At 55.4% G+C, this 15,861-nt stretch overlaps 1 protein-coding gene across 9 annotated transcripts in view; it reads right to left on the bottom strand.

Moving 5' to 3' along the window:
* Positions 1-80: 80 nt before the first annotated feature.
* The window catches only part of TMEM175 (transmembrane protein 175), an 84,444-nt gene continuing 68,663 nt past the window's right edge, over positions 81-15,861 (bottom strand). For 5 of the 9 annotated variants that reach the window (XM_037829194.1, XM_037829192.1, XM_037829193.1 and 2 more), the window contains 6 exons: positions 15,075-15,158; positions 14,636-14,725; positions 14,285-14,449; positions 2,505-2,583; positions 2,232-2,367; positions 81-1,003 (listed from right to left, as the gene is read on the bottom strand). In XM_037829194.1, coding sequence (XP_037685122.1) covers positions 316-1,003; positions 2,232-2,367; positions 2,505-2,583; positions 14,285-14,449; positions 14,636-14,725; positions 15,075-15,158 — 1,242 coding nt within the window. In that variant the 3' untranslated portion in view covers positions 81-315. The remainder of the gene's footprint in view (positions 1,004-2,231; positions 2,368-2,504; positions 2,584-14,284; positions 14,450-14,635; positions 14,726-15,074; positions 15,159-15,861) is intronic. The other 4 variants (XM_037829197.1, XM_037829200.1, XM_037829198.1 and 1 more) reach the window with 4 other exon arrangements.

The raw sequence follows: 15,861 nt of genomic DNA, 5'->3' as shown, positions 1-15,861 counted from the left end.
GCTTCGGGCTTTGGGCCGCTGCCCCCCGCCCCCCCCCCAGCCCTCCACGGAGCTTGCTTCAGTTCAATCGGAGACTGAGATACATTGTTGGCAGCTTATTTGGGCCTTTAAGGAAGCAGATTGACACAAAATGCAAACAAGCCAAAGTGAGGTTTCTGTGAAACTGTGGTCCCTGTGGAGGGTGGGAGCACTCTGAGGACAAGCTCCCCACCCCGCTGTCCCCAAGTCAACCTCAGGCCAAGGAGCAGACTCCTGTGAGGGGACAGGGCTCCCTGCGGCTGTGGCTGTGCGGGCAGCCTGGTGAGGCAGTCAGGATCAGGAGTCAGGCAGCAGCTGGGCCTGCAGGTCGGCCCTATCTCCGTCCCCGTCCTGCCCCCGGCCACTGGGCTGGGGGTCCGCAGGCCACGCCAGGCCCCGCAGGCCCCGCAGGGCAGCCAGCGCCAGGCGCAGCAGCAGGCGCAGCAGCAGGAAGGCCAGGGGCGCGCCGATCTGCATGAGGTGGAAGATCGCGGTGCTGAACCTGCTCAAGAAGCAGGTGGAGGCGAAGGCCAGGAGGCTGGCGCAGGGGTAGAGGCCGAGCTTGGCGAACATGAGCGCGTGCTCGCGGCCGCCGTACCACACCGTCGGGTGCAGCGTCTCCCTCTGGCGCAGCAGGGCGGCCGTCCAGGTGGCAAACTGGAAGGTGCCGGCGAAGAAGATGATGACGCAGCTGACGCGGATGCTCTCGAGCTCCTCGCGCGGCCGCCGCGCCAGGGCCGAGGTCTGCCGGTAGGCCAGCGGCAGGCCGCCCACGAAGGCCAGCGCCAGCGTGTTGAGCAGGCCCATGGGCTGCGTGGCCTTGCGCACGTGCAGGAAGAGCGAGTGGTGGGCGAACCAGAGCAGGCCCACCGTGGCGAAGGACCCGAAGTAGGCCAGGAAGCGCGGCCGGGATGCGCCGAGGGCCGCGACGAGGCTGCCGTGGAAGGCGCCCTCCACCTCCGCGGGGTCCGGGACGTTGTCCTCGCTGCGGGCGGCGAGCAGACGGCGTCGGCAGGGCCCTCGGCTCCCACAGGCCGCCGGGGACTTGCCCAGCCCGTGTGCAATCTAGCACGGGGGACCGGCCGACTGCAGCCTCACCTGCCCCTCCGAACCCCAAATCCAACTGCGCCCGCGTGCCACGTGCTCACAGTCCCCGACCGTCTGAGGAGGGGCCCCCTCCCAGGTTCTCGGGTTCACTCGGGGACCCCACCACAGCGGAAAGGCGGGGTCCCCAGGCTCTGGTTTCACCTTCAGAGGGAAGGGGAAGGGCTCGCGGGGCAGCGGATACACTGGAGCGTCTTCCACGCCACGGGGCTGAAGCTTGGGTTTGAGGGGACCACGTGACGGGGTGTTGGGGGGCAGGAGTCAGGGTCTGGGGGTCGCCCTGGACACCCCGAGGGACACGGGCCGGCGCCCCCTGGGGCCTGGGCGTGTGTGGCTGCCGGGCGGAGAGTTAACAAATCCGGGCTCTGGAGATGAGGTCCCGGCATTTACTAACTGCAGGACAAAGCTGTGGCCGAGAGGGGCGCGAGAACGGGCCCCTGAAGACCCGGCAGCCGGGCAGACCCAGGGGGCGCGGGGACAGGCGAGGGCCGGAGGGCGTGAGACAGGAGCGAGGGTTTGAAAAAGAACCAGATAGAACTTCAGAAAGAGAAAAATTAAGAGCAGCAATTTAGAGGCAAAGCAGTAAGTGGCAGGTGAGGCTCAGCAGAGAGCAGTGACGGGACGTGGGTCCTGAGGGAACGAATGAGGGGGCGGGACTGGGGGCTGCGCGCGGGAGCAGGGGCTCGCTGGGGGCGGAGCTGGGGAGGCCCCGCCCTCGGCCCCGGTCAGCCTCCACTGGCCGGACTTCAGAGCAGAGGGGCTCCGCGGCTCCGGGCAGGCGGGGACAGGCCCCGCCCCCAGCCGCTCGGACCAGCCCTCCCCTGCCCCAGCCCCTCCCAGGCCCCGCCCCCATGCCACTCAGCCCCACCCCCGGCCACCCGCTGCTCGGACCAGCCAGGCCCCGCCCCCAGTGCCTCTCAGCCCCGCCCCCGGACGCCAGCCGCTCGGACCAGGCAGGGACAGGCCCACCCGTCCCCAGCCCCTCCCAGGCCCCGCCCCCATCGCCCCGCAGCCCCCGCCCCCAGTGCCCCTCAGGCCCGCCCCCAGCCGCCAGCCGCTCGGACCAGGCAGGGACAGGCCCACCCGTCCCCAGCCCCGGCGCCTCCTACCAGATGTCCAGAATGAGGAGGGTGGCCACGATGGCGTAGACGCCGTCGCTGAAGGCCTCCACCCGCTCCTTGCTGAGGGGCTCGTGGAGGTCAAAAGGGAAGAACTGCAGGGTTTGGGTGGGCGGCTCCCCTGGGCCTGTGGGCGGAGGGGGGACTGTGGGGGTAGCCTGGCGTCCCTCCAGGATGGCAGAGGGGTTACCAAGTCTGGTCCCGGGGAGCAGCAGGGCCACCGCAGGGCCTCTGGCCACTCCCTCCGCAGGTGTGCTCACCTACCCCTGACATGCTCCTGGCACCAGCGGGCAGCCTTGCTGACGTAGGGGAGGACGATGACCAGCACCAGCAGCAGGTACGACTGCATGAAGACAAACCTGATGTCACTGGTGAGCTGGGGTGGGGGCAAGGCAGGGACCCCAGCCCCACCTGCTGCCATGCCTGGGCCCCCCACCCACCCGACTGCAGGCCGCACTGTCAGGTCCTGCTCAAGGGGTCAGCCCAGCAACCAAAGAAAAAACAGAAAAGCTGGATGTCATCACATTAACAACTTAAGCATCAAAGGACACGATCAAGAAAGTGAAAAAAGCTACAGAATGGGAAAAAATATTTTCAAATCCTGTATCTAAAGGTTTAATATCCAGAGTACAAAAAGAACTTCTACAACCAACAAGACAAACAACACAATTGAAAAATGGGCAAAATTTGTACTCATTTCTACGAGAAAGATATATAAATGGCCAAAAAGCACATTGGGCATATACCCCACTCTTTGATATATGCCCAAGAGAACTGAAAGTAAGTACTCAAAAACCAACACCTGTGCACGAATGTTCACGCTTTTATTTTAAGAGCCAAAAGGTGGAAGCCACCCCAGTGTCTGAGGCTGTATAAGCAAAATGTGCCACATGATGGAAGGTTATGGGGTACGAAAGGGAATGAAACACTGATCCACGCGACGGCCCCTGAAGACATCGTGTTCCATGAAAACAAGCCAAACACAGAAGGACACACACTGTGTGACCTCATTTACATGAAATGTCCAGAATCTGATGATCACTGATGAAAAGCAGACTGGTGGTCATCGGGGGCTGGGGGGGAGGGGGGCAGGGAGAGTGACTGCTTAACAGGTACGGGGGTTTCCTTTTGGGGTGATGAGAACGTTCTGAACTAGACAGAGGTGGCAATTGTGCAAGGTACTGAAGATACTAAATGCCACTGAATTATATTCCAAAAATGGCTACAATGGTTAAAATGTGTGTGCTGCTCACACGTGTGGCCTGCAGGTCACAAGGCTGTGTGGCCGCTGCTGTGACCTGTGCACTTTGCCCACATGCTTCTCTCGGTGGTACCTGCTAGAAGGCATGGCTGATCCGTGAGCTTGGGGCTGTTGCCCTCAAGAAGGGCACAGGGAGGCAGGTGAAGGACGGCTAAGGGGAGGCTTTTTTAATTTAAGAGAGCAGCTTCTTATTGAACACATTACAAAAGAGGTTTAATCAAAAGGTCTAAAGCCGTGTCATTGTGACTCCCCAGATTCTTCTTTCTTTGCTCCCCCTTTCATCTCCTCAGCTGGGGCAGTGCTTGCCACTGCCCAGGTCCACCTGCCCCACCCAGGTCCACCTGCCACCCAGGTTCACCTGCTGACCAGGTGAGTGCACTCTGAGACCCTAGGGGGTGGGGTGGTTGGTGGGCTTAGCTCAGATGGCAGCTGGGCCAATGTGGAGAAGCTGGATGAGCTGGAGGACACAGGCTGAGAGCAGGTCAAAGCCTGGGGGCCCTGGGCTGGACCGAGTGGGCAGCAGGGCGCTGGAGAAGCTGAGAGGAACCAGGATGGGCACAGGGCCTGCAGCTGGCTGTGGGGGAGGTGGGCACAAGGTGCTGTGGCCCTCAGGCCCCAGGCCAAAGGTGTGACCACGGGCAGAGGAACCTGGCAGGGCAGCGACAGGGCTCCTGTGGTTTCCATTGGCATTTCCCTAATGGCTGATGACGTTGCACTTCTTTTCATGTGTTTGCTGGCAATTTATATATCTTCTTTGGAGAAATGTCTATTTAAGTCCTTTGCCCAAATTTCGTGTGACCACGGGCAGAGGAACCTGGCAGGGCAGCGACAGGGCTCCTGTGGTTTCCATTGGCATTTCCCTAATGGCTGATGACGTTGCACTTCTTTTCATGTGCTTGCTGGCCATTTATATATCTTCTTTGGAGAAATGTCTATTTAAGTCCTTTGCCCAAATTTCAAGTGGGTTGTTTATCTTTTTGTTGTTGAGTTGTAGGAGTTCTTTATGTATTTTGAATACTAAACCCTTATCAGACATATGATTTGAAAATATTTTCCCCCCTTCCATTAGATGTCTTTTCACTTTCTTGGTAATGTTCTTTAATGCACAAAAATTTTCAAGTTTGATGAAGTCCACTTTATCTATTTTGTCTTTTGTTGCTCATGCTTTGGTGTAAAATCTAAGAATCTAATGTCTAATACAAGATCCTGAAGAATATTTCCCTATGTTTTCTTCTAAGTTTTACATTTGTAGCTCTTATATTTAGGTCCTTGACCCATTCTGAATTAGTTTTTGTTTATGGTGTGAGGTAGGGGTTCACATTAATTCTTTTGCATTTGGATTTCAAATTTTCCCAACATCATTTGTTAAAAAGACTCTTCTTTCTCCACAGAGTAGACTTGGCACCCTTGCCAAAAATCAATTGGCCATAGATGTGTGGACTCTCAATTCTATTCCACAGGTCTATATGTCTGTCTATGTGCCAGTACCATGCTGTTTTGAATATTGTAGCTTTGTAGTAAGTCTTGAAATTAGGATGTGTGAGTCCTCCAACCTTATTCTTTTTAAAGACGGTTTTGGCTATTTGGGGTCCTGCGGGACACTGATTACGTGCTTCAACTTGGCGGGCCTGGGCTGGGGGACCTGATCAGCCCCTGGGGAGGGTGGTGGGCACGGGCGACAGCGCCCTCTACAGCCCCCCGGGCCTGGGAAAGTGAGGCCGGAGGCAGGCCCCATTTCCTCACCCAAAATACCACTGTTAGGGGAGGCTTGCCGGAGGGAACCGCCTTTTCCCCACCCCCTTATCTTGCCCGGACACTCCCCGTTGCCAGTGCAACTCCCATCACCACCAGTGCGCATACATTGTTGCCAGACACCGTTACCGGAGCAACTCTCGCCCCTTTTCAATCAACCTCCGCGCCCTCTCAAAACCAATCCAAGCCTTTAACCTCTACAGCTACCCCGCCCTCTAAACGCCCGATATAAGCTTGTACTCTCCCCTAATAAACTCTCTTGGTTTCTTCACCCTAAAAGAACCGTGTCCCGCCTGTTCCTTTCTCGCCGCCCTCCATACTTTGCACGCCCCCGCCGGGGACCTGGCCAAGTCCCCCGCCTCGCCCTCGCCTCCGGGAAAGAGCCCCCGCCGCCGGTGCCCTCCAAGCAGTCCTGAGAGCCTAAGATTTAGCAACCGGCCGCCACCCCCCCCACCCAGACGGATCAACTGCGACCGCAACTGGCGCCCAATGTGGGGCACCTGGAATTAAAAGTCGTCTCCACGCAGCGGTCCAGTAAAACCACCCTCTCGCCCGGACGCCTCTCCAGCTCCCCTTCTCCTCGCCTGCAAAGTAAGGGTCGCCTCTCCCTCGCCGCCCCGCGGAGCCGCCTCTCCCTCGCCGCTCCACGTCTGGAGCCGCCTCTCCCACGCCGCTCCGCGCCCGGGCCGCTCTTCCTTTCCCGCATTAACCTGGCTTTTGCCCCCGACTACCTTTCGTCTTCTCTTCCTATGTCCCCCCATTCCTCCTAACCCTCTTCCTCCAGTAGCTTTCCCCCTTCTTCTTCCCTCTTCCCCTCCATTACTTTGCTGTGGTCCTTTGTGTCTTTGTTTCTTTGTTTAGCGCGGTGTGCCTCTTTGCGACCGCCCCCCCCCAAACTGCTCTTGCTACTAGAGGGTCCTGCCTTCTATTCTCACCGTCTCCCTCGGCCTCGCGGCCACGGTTTACCTCATTTTCTTTACTCAATAATCAACCCCCCTTTTTTTACTTTTCTCACTCCGCTATGGGTAATCGTCTATCTGCACGCCAAGCACCCCAAGTTCGTGCTCTGGCTGGTCTCCTAGACACACATCGCTGTAAGGTGTCTGTCCGGCAGCTGCAAAGTATACTGGGACCTCCTGCTGCCCTTTAACCCATGGCTCACCACTTGCCATCTTTGGGACCCTGTTACTTATGATCGCCTTATTGATCGGGTCACCAACGCCATGGAACATGAGAGCAAGCGCTTCCCTCCTGGCTTGCTCCCCACCTTAATAACCGTCCGCTCCTGCCTTCAAGGCTCCCTCCCCCCTGATCGAAGCCCCATTAAATCCAAGGAGGCCCTATCAACCCAGTCAACAGATTCAGACAGCGATACTAATGTAAACCACGATTTGGACACAGAGTCCTTAGTCGAGCAGATTAACAACGCGCTCGAAGTGACTCCCAAAAAACAAAATAACACTGAGCCTCGCCAAGATGGCGAACTTCCTCCTCCTCCTTCTTCTTCCATCAAGGGGAGGAAGTGCTCCGGCGATGACGTCAGCCCTAAGCTGGGCCGGAAACCGCATGCGCTTTACCCCGCCCTTTCACAGGGCGGAGTTAGTCCGCCATCTTATGTCTTAGGCCCCGCCCTTTCACAGGGCGGAGCTAGTCCGCCATCTTATGCCTTAGACCCCGCCCTTTCACAGGGCGGAGCTAGTCCGCCATCTTGTGCCTTAGCCACTCCCACCACGCCGCCATCTTGCGACGCTTGGGGCCTCCCACTTCCGCCTCCCCCTCCGGCGAGCTCCCCCTCGGAGCCGCTACCGGCAGCTGCCGCCGCTCCTCCCACCCTGCCGACTAACAACCCCTGGCTGCCTTCTACACCTCAAGGCAACCCTTGGGGCAACGCTCCCCCTACCCCCACTCCCGCGCCAAGCCCTCTGCAAGCGCGTCCTCCTTTCTCTCGTGCTTTTCGCTGCTTTCCTCTTAACCTTGCCCCCACACCGCAGAAACCGTACGACTGGTATCCCATTGACTCAGATACTATCAAGCAGCTTCGCAGGGCCGTCAAGGAGGACGGGTTAGGTAGCCCATACGCTTCCCAAATACTGCAGGATCTCGCCATGGACTTTTGCCTCCCCCAAGACTGGGCCTCGCTTGCCCGTACCATCTTTAACCCCGGCCAGTTCGTTGATTGGCGTGCTCACTTCCAGGCGGAAGCAGCTAAGCAAAGCGAGCAAGACGCAGCCACTGGAGTCTATCATCACCCCGAAGCTTACTTGGGCACGGGAGCGTTTATAAATGCATCTGCCTATATTAATGCACCTGCCACCTTTTGGCCTATCCTTTGGGGAATCGCCTTACGAGCGTTTGCCAACTGCTCTGCCTGTCGGCCTAATAAATTCACCAAGCTCTTCCAGGAGCCGAGTAAGCCTTTCGCCACCTTTGTCTCCAGAGTCGAAGAAACCTGCGCTCGAAAGGTAAGTGATCCCCAGGCCCAATATTACATGTGCCCATCCTCAAATCCTGGAAAATCGTACTGTAATTCCCCCAACGACTACTACTGTGCATACTGGGGGTGTGAAACATTAGCCACTAATTGGAAGCCTCCTGTTCCTAATCATTACCTTACCTTAAAGTGGGCCCCTACAGGGTGCAAACTCCCTACAGTTAACTGGCTTGGCCAAGAAAGCGAGAAATCCTGCACACATCTTAATCTTACAGTGCAGCTCCCCACTAATCCCTCCCGGTTACTCGGTCGAACTTGGGGCTTCAGAATCTATGAGAAAGGAGCCAACCGAGGATCACTTATTCTCATAAAAAAGGAGGCTGCAAGCCAACCATGCCAAAATACTGCATTAAAAACACCCTCTGGCATAAATCCCAACCAAATCATTAACCCCCTTTTTCCACAGCTCTCCAGCCGCACCTCAGGTACAAGCAGCGCGACCGGAAGCCGTACCTCAGCTACAAACAGTGCATCGCCAACCCCACCACCCCAACCTTTTCTGCCACCCTCTTGTTACTCCTCTCCCATCCTTGACCTTATCCAAGCGGCCTTCACCTCAGTGAATTCCTCCAACCCCAATCTTACCTCCTCCTGCTGGCTTTGCCTCTGCACCTCCTCCTCCCTGTATAAGCCCGTCGCCTCCAACCTTTCCTTTTCAGAAAATACAGAGAATAGCCCCTCGGAATGCAATTGGAATACCTCTGCCGTCCCCCTTACAGGAAAGTGCATCCACCCTCGCTCAAGTAACTCTCCCAACCTCACAGCTTGTGCCAACTACTCATCTCCCAGCAGCTCTGCCAAATTTCTCATTCCTCATAACTCCTCCCAATGGCTCTACTCCTCTACAGGACTTACCCCCTGCCTTAACGTGCAAACCATCAATATAACTAAAGAAACTTGCCTCCTAATTGTCCTTATCCCTAGGGTCCTATACCACAGCAAGGAAGACTTCTTCCTCCGCCTGGAAAGAACTACAGTTCCTGCCACTCTGCAAAAGCGAGAGCCCATCACCGCCCTCACGATTGCCTCCCTCCTAGGTCTTGCAGGCGCTGGCACCGGAATCGCTGCATTAGCCAGTCAAGGCTCCGCCCTAACTCACCTCCGGGCGGCTGTTGACAAGGACATTCGTCACCTACAAGACGCTATTTCCCATCTTAAAAATTCTGTCAATTCCCTCTCTGAGGTCGTGCTCCAAAACCGCCGAGGTCTCGACCTTCTCCTCCTCAAAGAAGGAGGCCTTTGCGCCACCCTAGGAGAAGAGTGCTATGTATATGCCAATTCCACAGGTCTCGCCGAGGACAGCCTAAAGAAGGTCCGAAAGGGACTGGAACAACGCAAAAAAGACCGTGAAGCCACCAGCTATTGGTCCCACATCTTTACCCCCCTCCTCCCTTACCTCCTCCCTCTCCTCGGCCCCCTACTAATGATTATTCTAGCTCTCACCTTAGGACCCTGCATTATCCGCAGAATTGTCCAGCTTGTAAGGAAACAAACGGATGCTATTTTTTCCTCGTTCGTGCAAGTCCAGTACCAGCAACTCGCCACCTCTGGCGCTCCCTACTCCGAGATAACAACCAACCCTCCGCGACCTCACTGCCACCGGTCAACCCGCCGACCGCGAGGCCCTTCTCGATCGCCTGAACATCGCACCAACCTCGAGCTCCAGCTTCTCTGAACCTCCAACTTTAAACCCCCCACCCTCGTCCATCCCGCAAGCAGCGAGGCCCCTCTCGAGCGCCCGGGCGCCACACCAACGCCGAGCTCCAGCCTCGCTGAGCCACCGTCAACCCCTTTTCCCCTCCCCGGCCTCCCCCTTCCCTCATCCCTTAGCGGACCTCTCCGGTAAGCTTCTTCCTTTAATTAGAAAAGAAGGGGGAAATGCGGGACACTGATTACGTGCTTCAACTTGGCGGGCCTGGGCTGGGGGACCTGATCAGCCCCTGGGGAGGGTGGTGGGCACGGGCGACAGCGCCCTCCACAGCCCCCCGGGCCTGGGAAAGTGAGGCCGGAGGCAGGCCCCATTTCCTCACCCAAAATACCACTGTTAGGGGAGGCTTGCTGGAGGGAACCGCCTTTTCCCCACCCCCTTATCTTGCCCGGACACTCCCCGTTGCCGGTGCAACTCCCATTACCACCAGTGCGCATACATTGTTGCCAGACACCGTTACCGGAGCAACTCTCGCCCCTTTTCAATCAACCTCCGCGCCCTCTCTGAACCAATCCAAGCCTTTAACCTCTACAGCTACCCCGCCCTCTAAACGCCCGATATAAGCTTGTACTCTCCCCTAATAAACTCTCTTGGCTTCTTCACCCTAAAAGAACCGTGTCCCGCCTGTTCCTTTCTCGCCGCCCTCCATACTTTGCACGCCCCCCGCCGGGGACCTGGCCAAGTCCCCCGCCTCGCCCTCGCCTCCGGGAAAGAGCCCCCGCCGCCGGTGCCCTCCAAGCAGTCCTGAGAGCCTAGGATTTAGCAACCGGCCGCCACCCCCCCACCCAGACGGATCAACTGCGACCACAGGGTCCTATGCACTTCCATATGAATTTGATGATTAGTATTTCCATTTCTGCAAAGATAGCTGTTATAATTTTGATTGGGATTGTAGTAATACGTAAATCATTTTGGGTAGACATGACGTTTCCAATCCATGACTATGGAATATCTTTCCATTTATTTAGTTCTTCTCTTCTTTAATTTCTTTCAGTAATGATCTGTAGTTTTCCATGTACAGCAAGTCCTTTACATCCTTGGTTAAATTTATGCCTAGGTACTTCATTCTTTTAGTAGCTATTGTAAATGGAATTGTTTTCTTGATTTACTTTTCAGATTGTTCATTACTGGTGAATAGAAACTACTGATTTTTGGTTGCTGATCTTGTACCCTGCCACTTTGCTAAATTCATTTATTAGCTTTAGTAGCTTTCTTGTAGATTATTCAGGATTTTCTATATAGAGATCATATATTGGGAAATAGGGGAAGTTTTATTCCTTCCTTTCCAATTTGAATGCTCTTTATTTCTAATTCTTGTCTAACTGTCCTGGCTAGCATGTCCAGTGTAATTCTGAATAGCAGTGGTGAACGCAGGCATCTTTGTCTTGTTCCTAATCTTAGGGGGAAAGCTTTCAGTTTTTCACTGTTGAGTAGGAAGTTAACAGTGGGTTTTTCACCTATCCCCTTATCATACTGAGGAAGTTCCATTCTTTTCCTATATTTCTCAGTGTTTTAATCAATAAAGGGTGCTGGATTATTTCCAGTTGCCTTTGCTGCAATTGACATGATCATTTGATGAACTGAGATGATCAAGAGGTTTTTTTCTTTCATTCCATTAATTTGATGTATTATATTGACTGATTTTCTTATATGAGCCATCCTTGCATTCCTGGATTAAATCCCACTTTTTCACGGTTTATAATCCTATTAATGTGCTGTTTGTTGGATGTGGTTTGCTAGTATTTGTTGAGGATTTTTGTTTCTACATTCATTAGGGATATTGGCCCATAATTTTCTTTTCTTGCACTGTCGTTATCTGGCTTTGGTATCAGGGTAATGATGGCCTCAATGTGTTAGGAAGTAATCCCTCCTCTCCAATTTTCTGGAAAAGTTTGAGAAAGACTAGTGTTAATTCTCTGAATGTTTGGTAAAAGTCACCAATGAAACCATATGATCCCAGACTCTTCTTTGTTGGGAAGTTTTTGATTACAGATTCAATCTCTTTACTTTTATTGGTCTGTTGAAATCTTCTATTTCGTCTTTTTTCCACCATCACAAAGCAGAATATTTATTATCTCAACCATGCTTTTTTATAAAAAGCATTCTATATTCCTTAGGTGTCATTCTGTTTCTCTGTGAATCAGTTTAGGTAATTTGTGTGTTTCTATGAATTTGTCCATTTCACGTAGGTTATCTAATTTCTGGGCATACAATTGTTCATAGTATCCTCTTATAATCCTTTTTATTTCTGTAAGGTGGGCAGTTATACTCCTCCTTGAATTTCTGATTTTTGTTATTTGTGTCCTCCTCTCTTTACTTTCTCAGTCTAGCTAAAGTTTGAGATCTTTACAAAAAAACAACTTTTCATTTCATTGAATCTCTTTATTATTTTTGTCTCCTCTATTTCATTTATCTCCATTCTCATCTTATTTCTTTCCTTTCGCTTGAGTTTACTTTGCTCTTCTTTGTGGAAGTTGGGTTATTGATTTGAGACCATTCTTTTTTCTAGTAAAGGTATTTATAGCTATAAATTTCCCTCTGAGCACTGCCTTCATTGCATCCCATAAGTTTTGGTGTGTTGTGTTTGCATTTTCATTCATCTCAGTATATTTCCTAATTTTCCTTTTGATTTCTTCTTGGACCCAATATTGTTTAATTTGTGAATTTTCCAGTTCTCAGCCCCATTGTGTTCAGCTAAGATACTCTGTATGATTTCAGTATTTTAAAATTTAGAGACTTGTTTTGTGATATAATACATAGTTTATCATGTAGAGTGATTCATGTGCTCTCGAGACGAATGTGTATTCTGCTGTGGTTAAGGTGTTCTATATATGTCCTAGTTGGTTTATAGTATTGCTCAAGTTCTCTCTTCCCTACTGATCTTCTGTTTAGATACTCTAGCCATATCAAAAATGGTGTGTTGAAATCTCCCGCTATTAATGTAGAACCATCCACTTCTCCCTTCTAGTCTGTCAATATTTGTTTCCTATATTTTGGGGCTCAGTTGTTAGGTACAAATATGTTTATAGTTGTTATATTTTCTTGATGAATTAACTTTTTATCAATATGGTTCCTTCCATGTTCCTCCAAAAGTGTTTGTTGAATCCCTCTGGGGAATTTTTCATTTCTGTTCCTGTGGCCTTCAGCTCTGTTTTGTTCCTTTTCATAATTTCCATCTCTCTCAATATTCTCTGTGTTCATCTATTGTTTTTCTGATTTCCTTTGGCTCTTCAACATCTTTAGGACAGGTTTCTAAAAGCCTCTATCTGGTGCGTCCCAAGTAACATCCTCCCGCTGATGGCCTCTCCCGGGTGACATCCTCCTGCTGGTGGCCTCTCCTGGGTGATGTCTGATGTCCTCCCACTGACAGCCTCTCCCGGGTGACATCCTCCCACTGACGTTCTCCCCCCAGGTGACGTCCTCCCGCTGACGGCCTCTCCCGGGTGACATCCTCCCACTGACGTTCTCCCCCCAGGTGACGTCCTCCCGCTGACGGCCTCTCCCGGGTGAAGTCCTCCCGCTGATGTTCTCCCCCCGGGTGACGTCCTCCCACTGACAGCCTCTCCCGGGTGACATCCTCCCACTGACGTTCTCCCCCCAGGTGACGTCCTCCCACTGACAGCCTCTCCCGGGTGACGTCCTCCCACTGATGTTCTCCCCTGGGTGGTTCTCTCCCGGGTGACATCCTCCCACTGACGTTCTCCCCCCAGGTGACGTCCTCCCGCTGACGGCCTCTCCCGGGTGACATCCTCCCGCTGATGTTCTCCCCCCGGGTGATGTCCTCCCGCTGACGGCCTCTCCCGGGTGACATCCTCCCACTGACGTTCTCCCCCCAGGTGACGTCCTCCTGCTGACAGCCTCTCCCGGGTGACGTCCTCCCACTGATGTTCTCCCCTGGGTGGTTCTCTCCCGGGTGAAGTCCTCCCGCTGATGTTCTCCCCCCGGGTGATGTCCTCCCGCTGACGGCCTCTCCCGGGTGACATCCTCCCACTGACGTTCTCCCCCCAGGTGACGTCCTCCCGCTGACAGCCTCTCCCGGGTGAAGTCCTCCCGCTGATGTTCTCCCCCCGGGTGATGTCCTCCCGCTGACGGCCTCTCCCGGGTGACATCCTCCCACTGACGTTCTCCCCCCAGGTGACGTCCTCCCGCTGACAGCCTCTCCCGGGTGAAGTCCTCCCGCTGATGTTCTCCCCCCGGGTGATGTCCTCCCGCTGACGGCCTCTCCCGGGTGACATCCTCCCGCTGATGTGCTCCCCCGGGTGATGTCCTCCCGCTGACGGCCTCTCCCGGGTGACATCCTCCCGCTGATGTTCTCCCCCGGGTGATGTCCTCCTGTTGACAGCCTCCTTCCCTGCCTTATGCGCTTTCAGGGCTCGCTGGCATGGCTTCTGTTCCGTGTCCCCGGTGCTGACATCAGGGCTCACCAAAGTGGTTCTTCTGCAGTTCACTTGGCTGCTTACCATGATCACGGGCAGTGACTCTGATCACGCCACCAAATTAGCTGTTGTGTTTACTGTACCAATTCCTTACCTCAAAATAAAATAAGCACAAGCCTCAACTCTCAGGGTATCTTTGTCATCATAATTACCTTTAAGCTGTGTCACACTTGGGGGAAATAGGGTATGAGTGGCGGCTTGCCAGGGTAAAGAGCATCTTAGCTACGTGGCACCCCCAGCCCCAGTCCCTCCCAGTCCCCGGAGTCTGTGGCACACGGTCCTCGCCTGGCCGTGCATCTGCCTTCAGCGTGGAGGGCACCTCCTCTGGAAATCTGCCCCTGTCACTGGGATGCAGGTGGTTTCCTGCACATCCCGGCATGGCAGCAGGGGACTCACCATGGGGAAGAAAAACAGGGAGAAGATGGCAGCAGCAAAGCACAGTGCAGGGCCCCGAAGCAGTATGCCCAGGATGTGCCGCTGGAGGGTGACCCTGTGCACGGAGCACGCGATCTGCCGGTTCAGGAGGTGCGGGTAGTGGAACGCGTAGCCCACAACCACCGCCTGTGGGAAGAGGCTGGCTGCAGGGCAGGGGCCGTGGGGCAGGAGGGGTATGGGCAGAGGGTGCGTGGGGCAGAGGAGAGGACAAGGGGGAGGAGATGAGCATGGGGCGGGGTTGGGGTAGGCCAAAGGGGGAGAGCGGGGCAGAGGACAGGGCTCTACAGCTTGTGTGAGGGTCCTGCCCACCACCTGCTGCCTCCGTCTTGCTGACACACTTGTGTGATAGGTGACAGGGTGGGGGACCCAGCACCTTGAGATGCTCCCTGGAGTGCTGGATGCCTGGAGGTGGAGAGGGGACAGAGCCCCTGAGCCCGGGGCCTCCCTGGGGTGGGATCTCACCCCAGGACTCTGTGAGTGCAGGTCCACTCTACTCCCCCTCCGAGGGCCTGGATCTGGCATCTCCCTTCACCCTCTGTGGACATCACCCAGGCAGCCCAGGGCCCACACATCTCCAGGCACATCGTCTCGATGTCCCAGACAGACTCCATCTGTCTGCTGCTCTGCCTGAGGCTCACCACAGCAACGTGTGTGTGTGGAGAATGTAGCTCCACAAGGGCCGGGGCACCCGGGACACAGGCAGACCCTGGCCCCTACCTGCATGGCCCCAGGGACAGACCCCAGACCCTACCTGCACGGCCCCGATGGCGATCACACACACACAGAACAGGAAGATGCCCAGAGGCTCAGCAGGGAAGGTCACCATTAAGGAAAACTGCAGGACAAGACAGAAAACGACCGTCCAGGGCTTCTGGAGCTTGGCCTCTCTGAGTCCTGCAGTTCTGATAAGTGGGCGGAATGGCTGGAGCCCAGGGTGTCTGTGGGGAGGGCCGGGGTGTCTGTGGGGGAGGGCGGGGGTGTCTGTGGGGGAGGGCGGGGTGTCTGTGGGGAGGGCGGGGGTGTCTGTGGGGGAGGGCGGGGGTGTCTGTGGGGAGGGCGGGGGTGTCTGTGGGGGAGGGTTGGGGTGTCTGTGGGGAGGGTTGGGGTGTCTGTGGGGGAGGGCGGGGGTGTCTGTGGGGAGGGTTGGGGTGTCTGTGGGGGAGGGTTGGGGTGTCTGTGGGGCAGGGTTGGGGTGTCTGTGGGGCAGGGTTGGGGTGTCTGTGGGGCAGGGTTGGGGTGTCTGTGGGGGAGGGTTGGGGTGTCTGTGGGGAGGGCGGGGGTGTCTGTGGGGAGGGCGGGGGTGTCTGTGGGGGAGGGCGGGGGTGCGGTGGGGGGGCGGGGGGGTGGGGGGGGGGGGGGGGTTTGGGGGGGGGGGGGGGGGGTGTCTGTGGGGGAGGGTGGGGGTGTCTGTGGGGGAGGCGAGGGGGTGTATGTGGGGAGGGTTGGGGGTATGTGGGGGAGGGAGGGGGTGTATGTGGGGGAGGGAGGGGGGGGTTATGGGGGGTGTAGTGGGGGGTTGGGGTGTATGGGGGAGGGTT

Source organism: Choloepus didactylus, chromosome 3 (assembly GCF_015220235.1).
Source record: "Choloepus didactylus isolate mChoDid1 chromosome 3, mChoDid1.pri, whole genome shotgun sequence".
NCBI classification, from domain to species: Eukaryota; Metazoa; Chordata; class Mammalia; order Pilosa; family Megalonychidae; genus Choloepus; species Choloepus didactylus.
The sequence above is the reverse complement of the archived record's forward strand: the minus strand, read 5'-3'. Positions and strand labels throughout refer to the sequence as shown.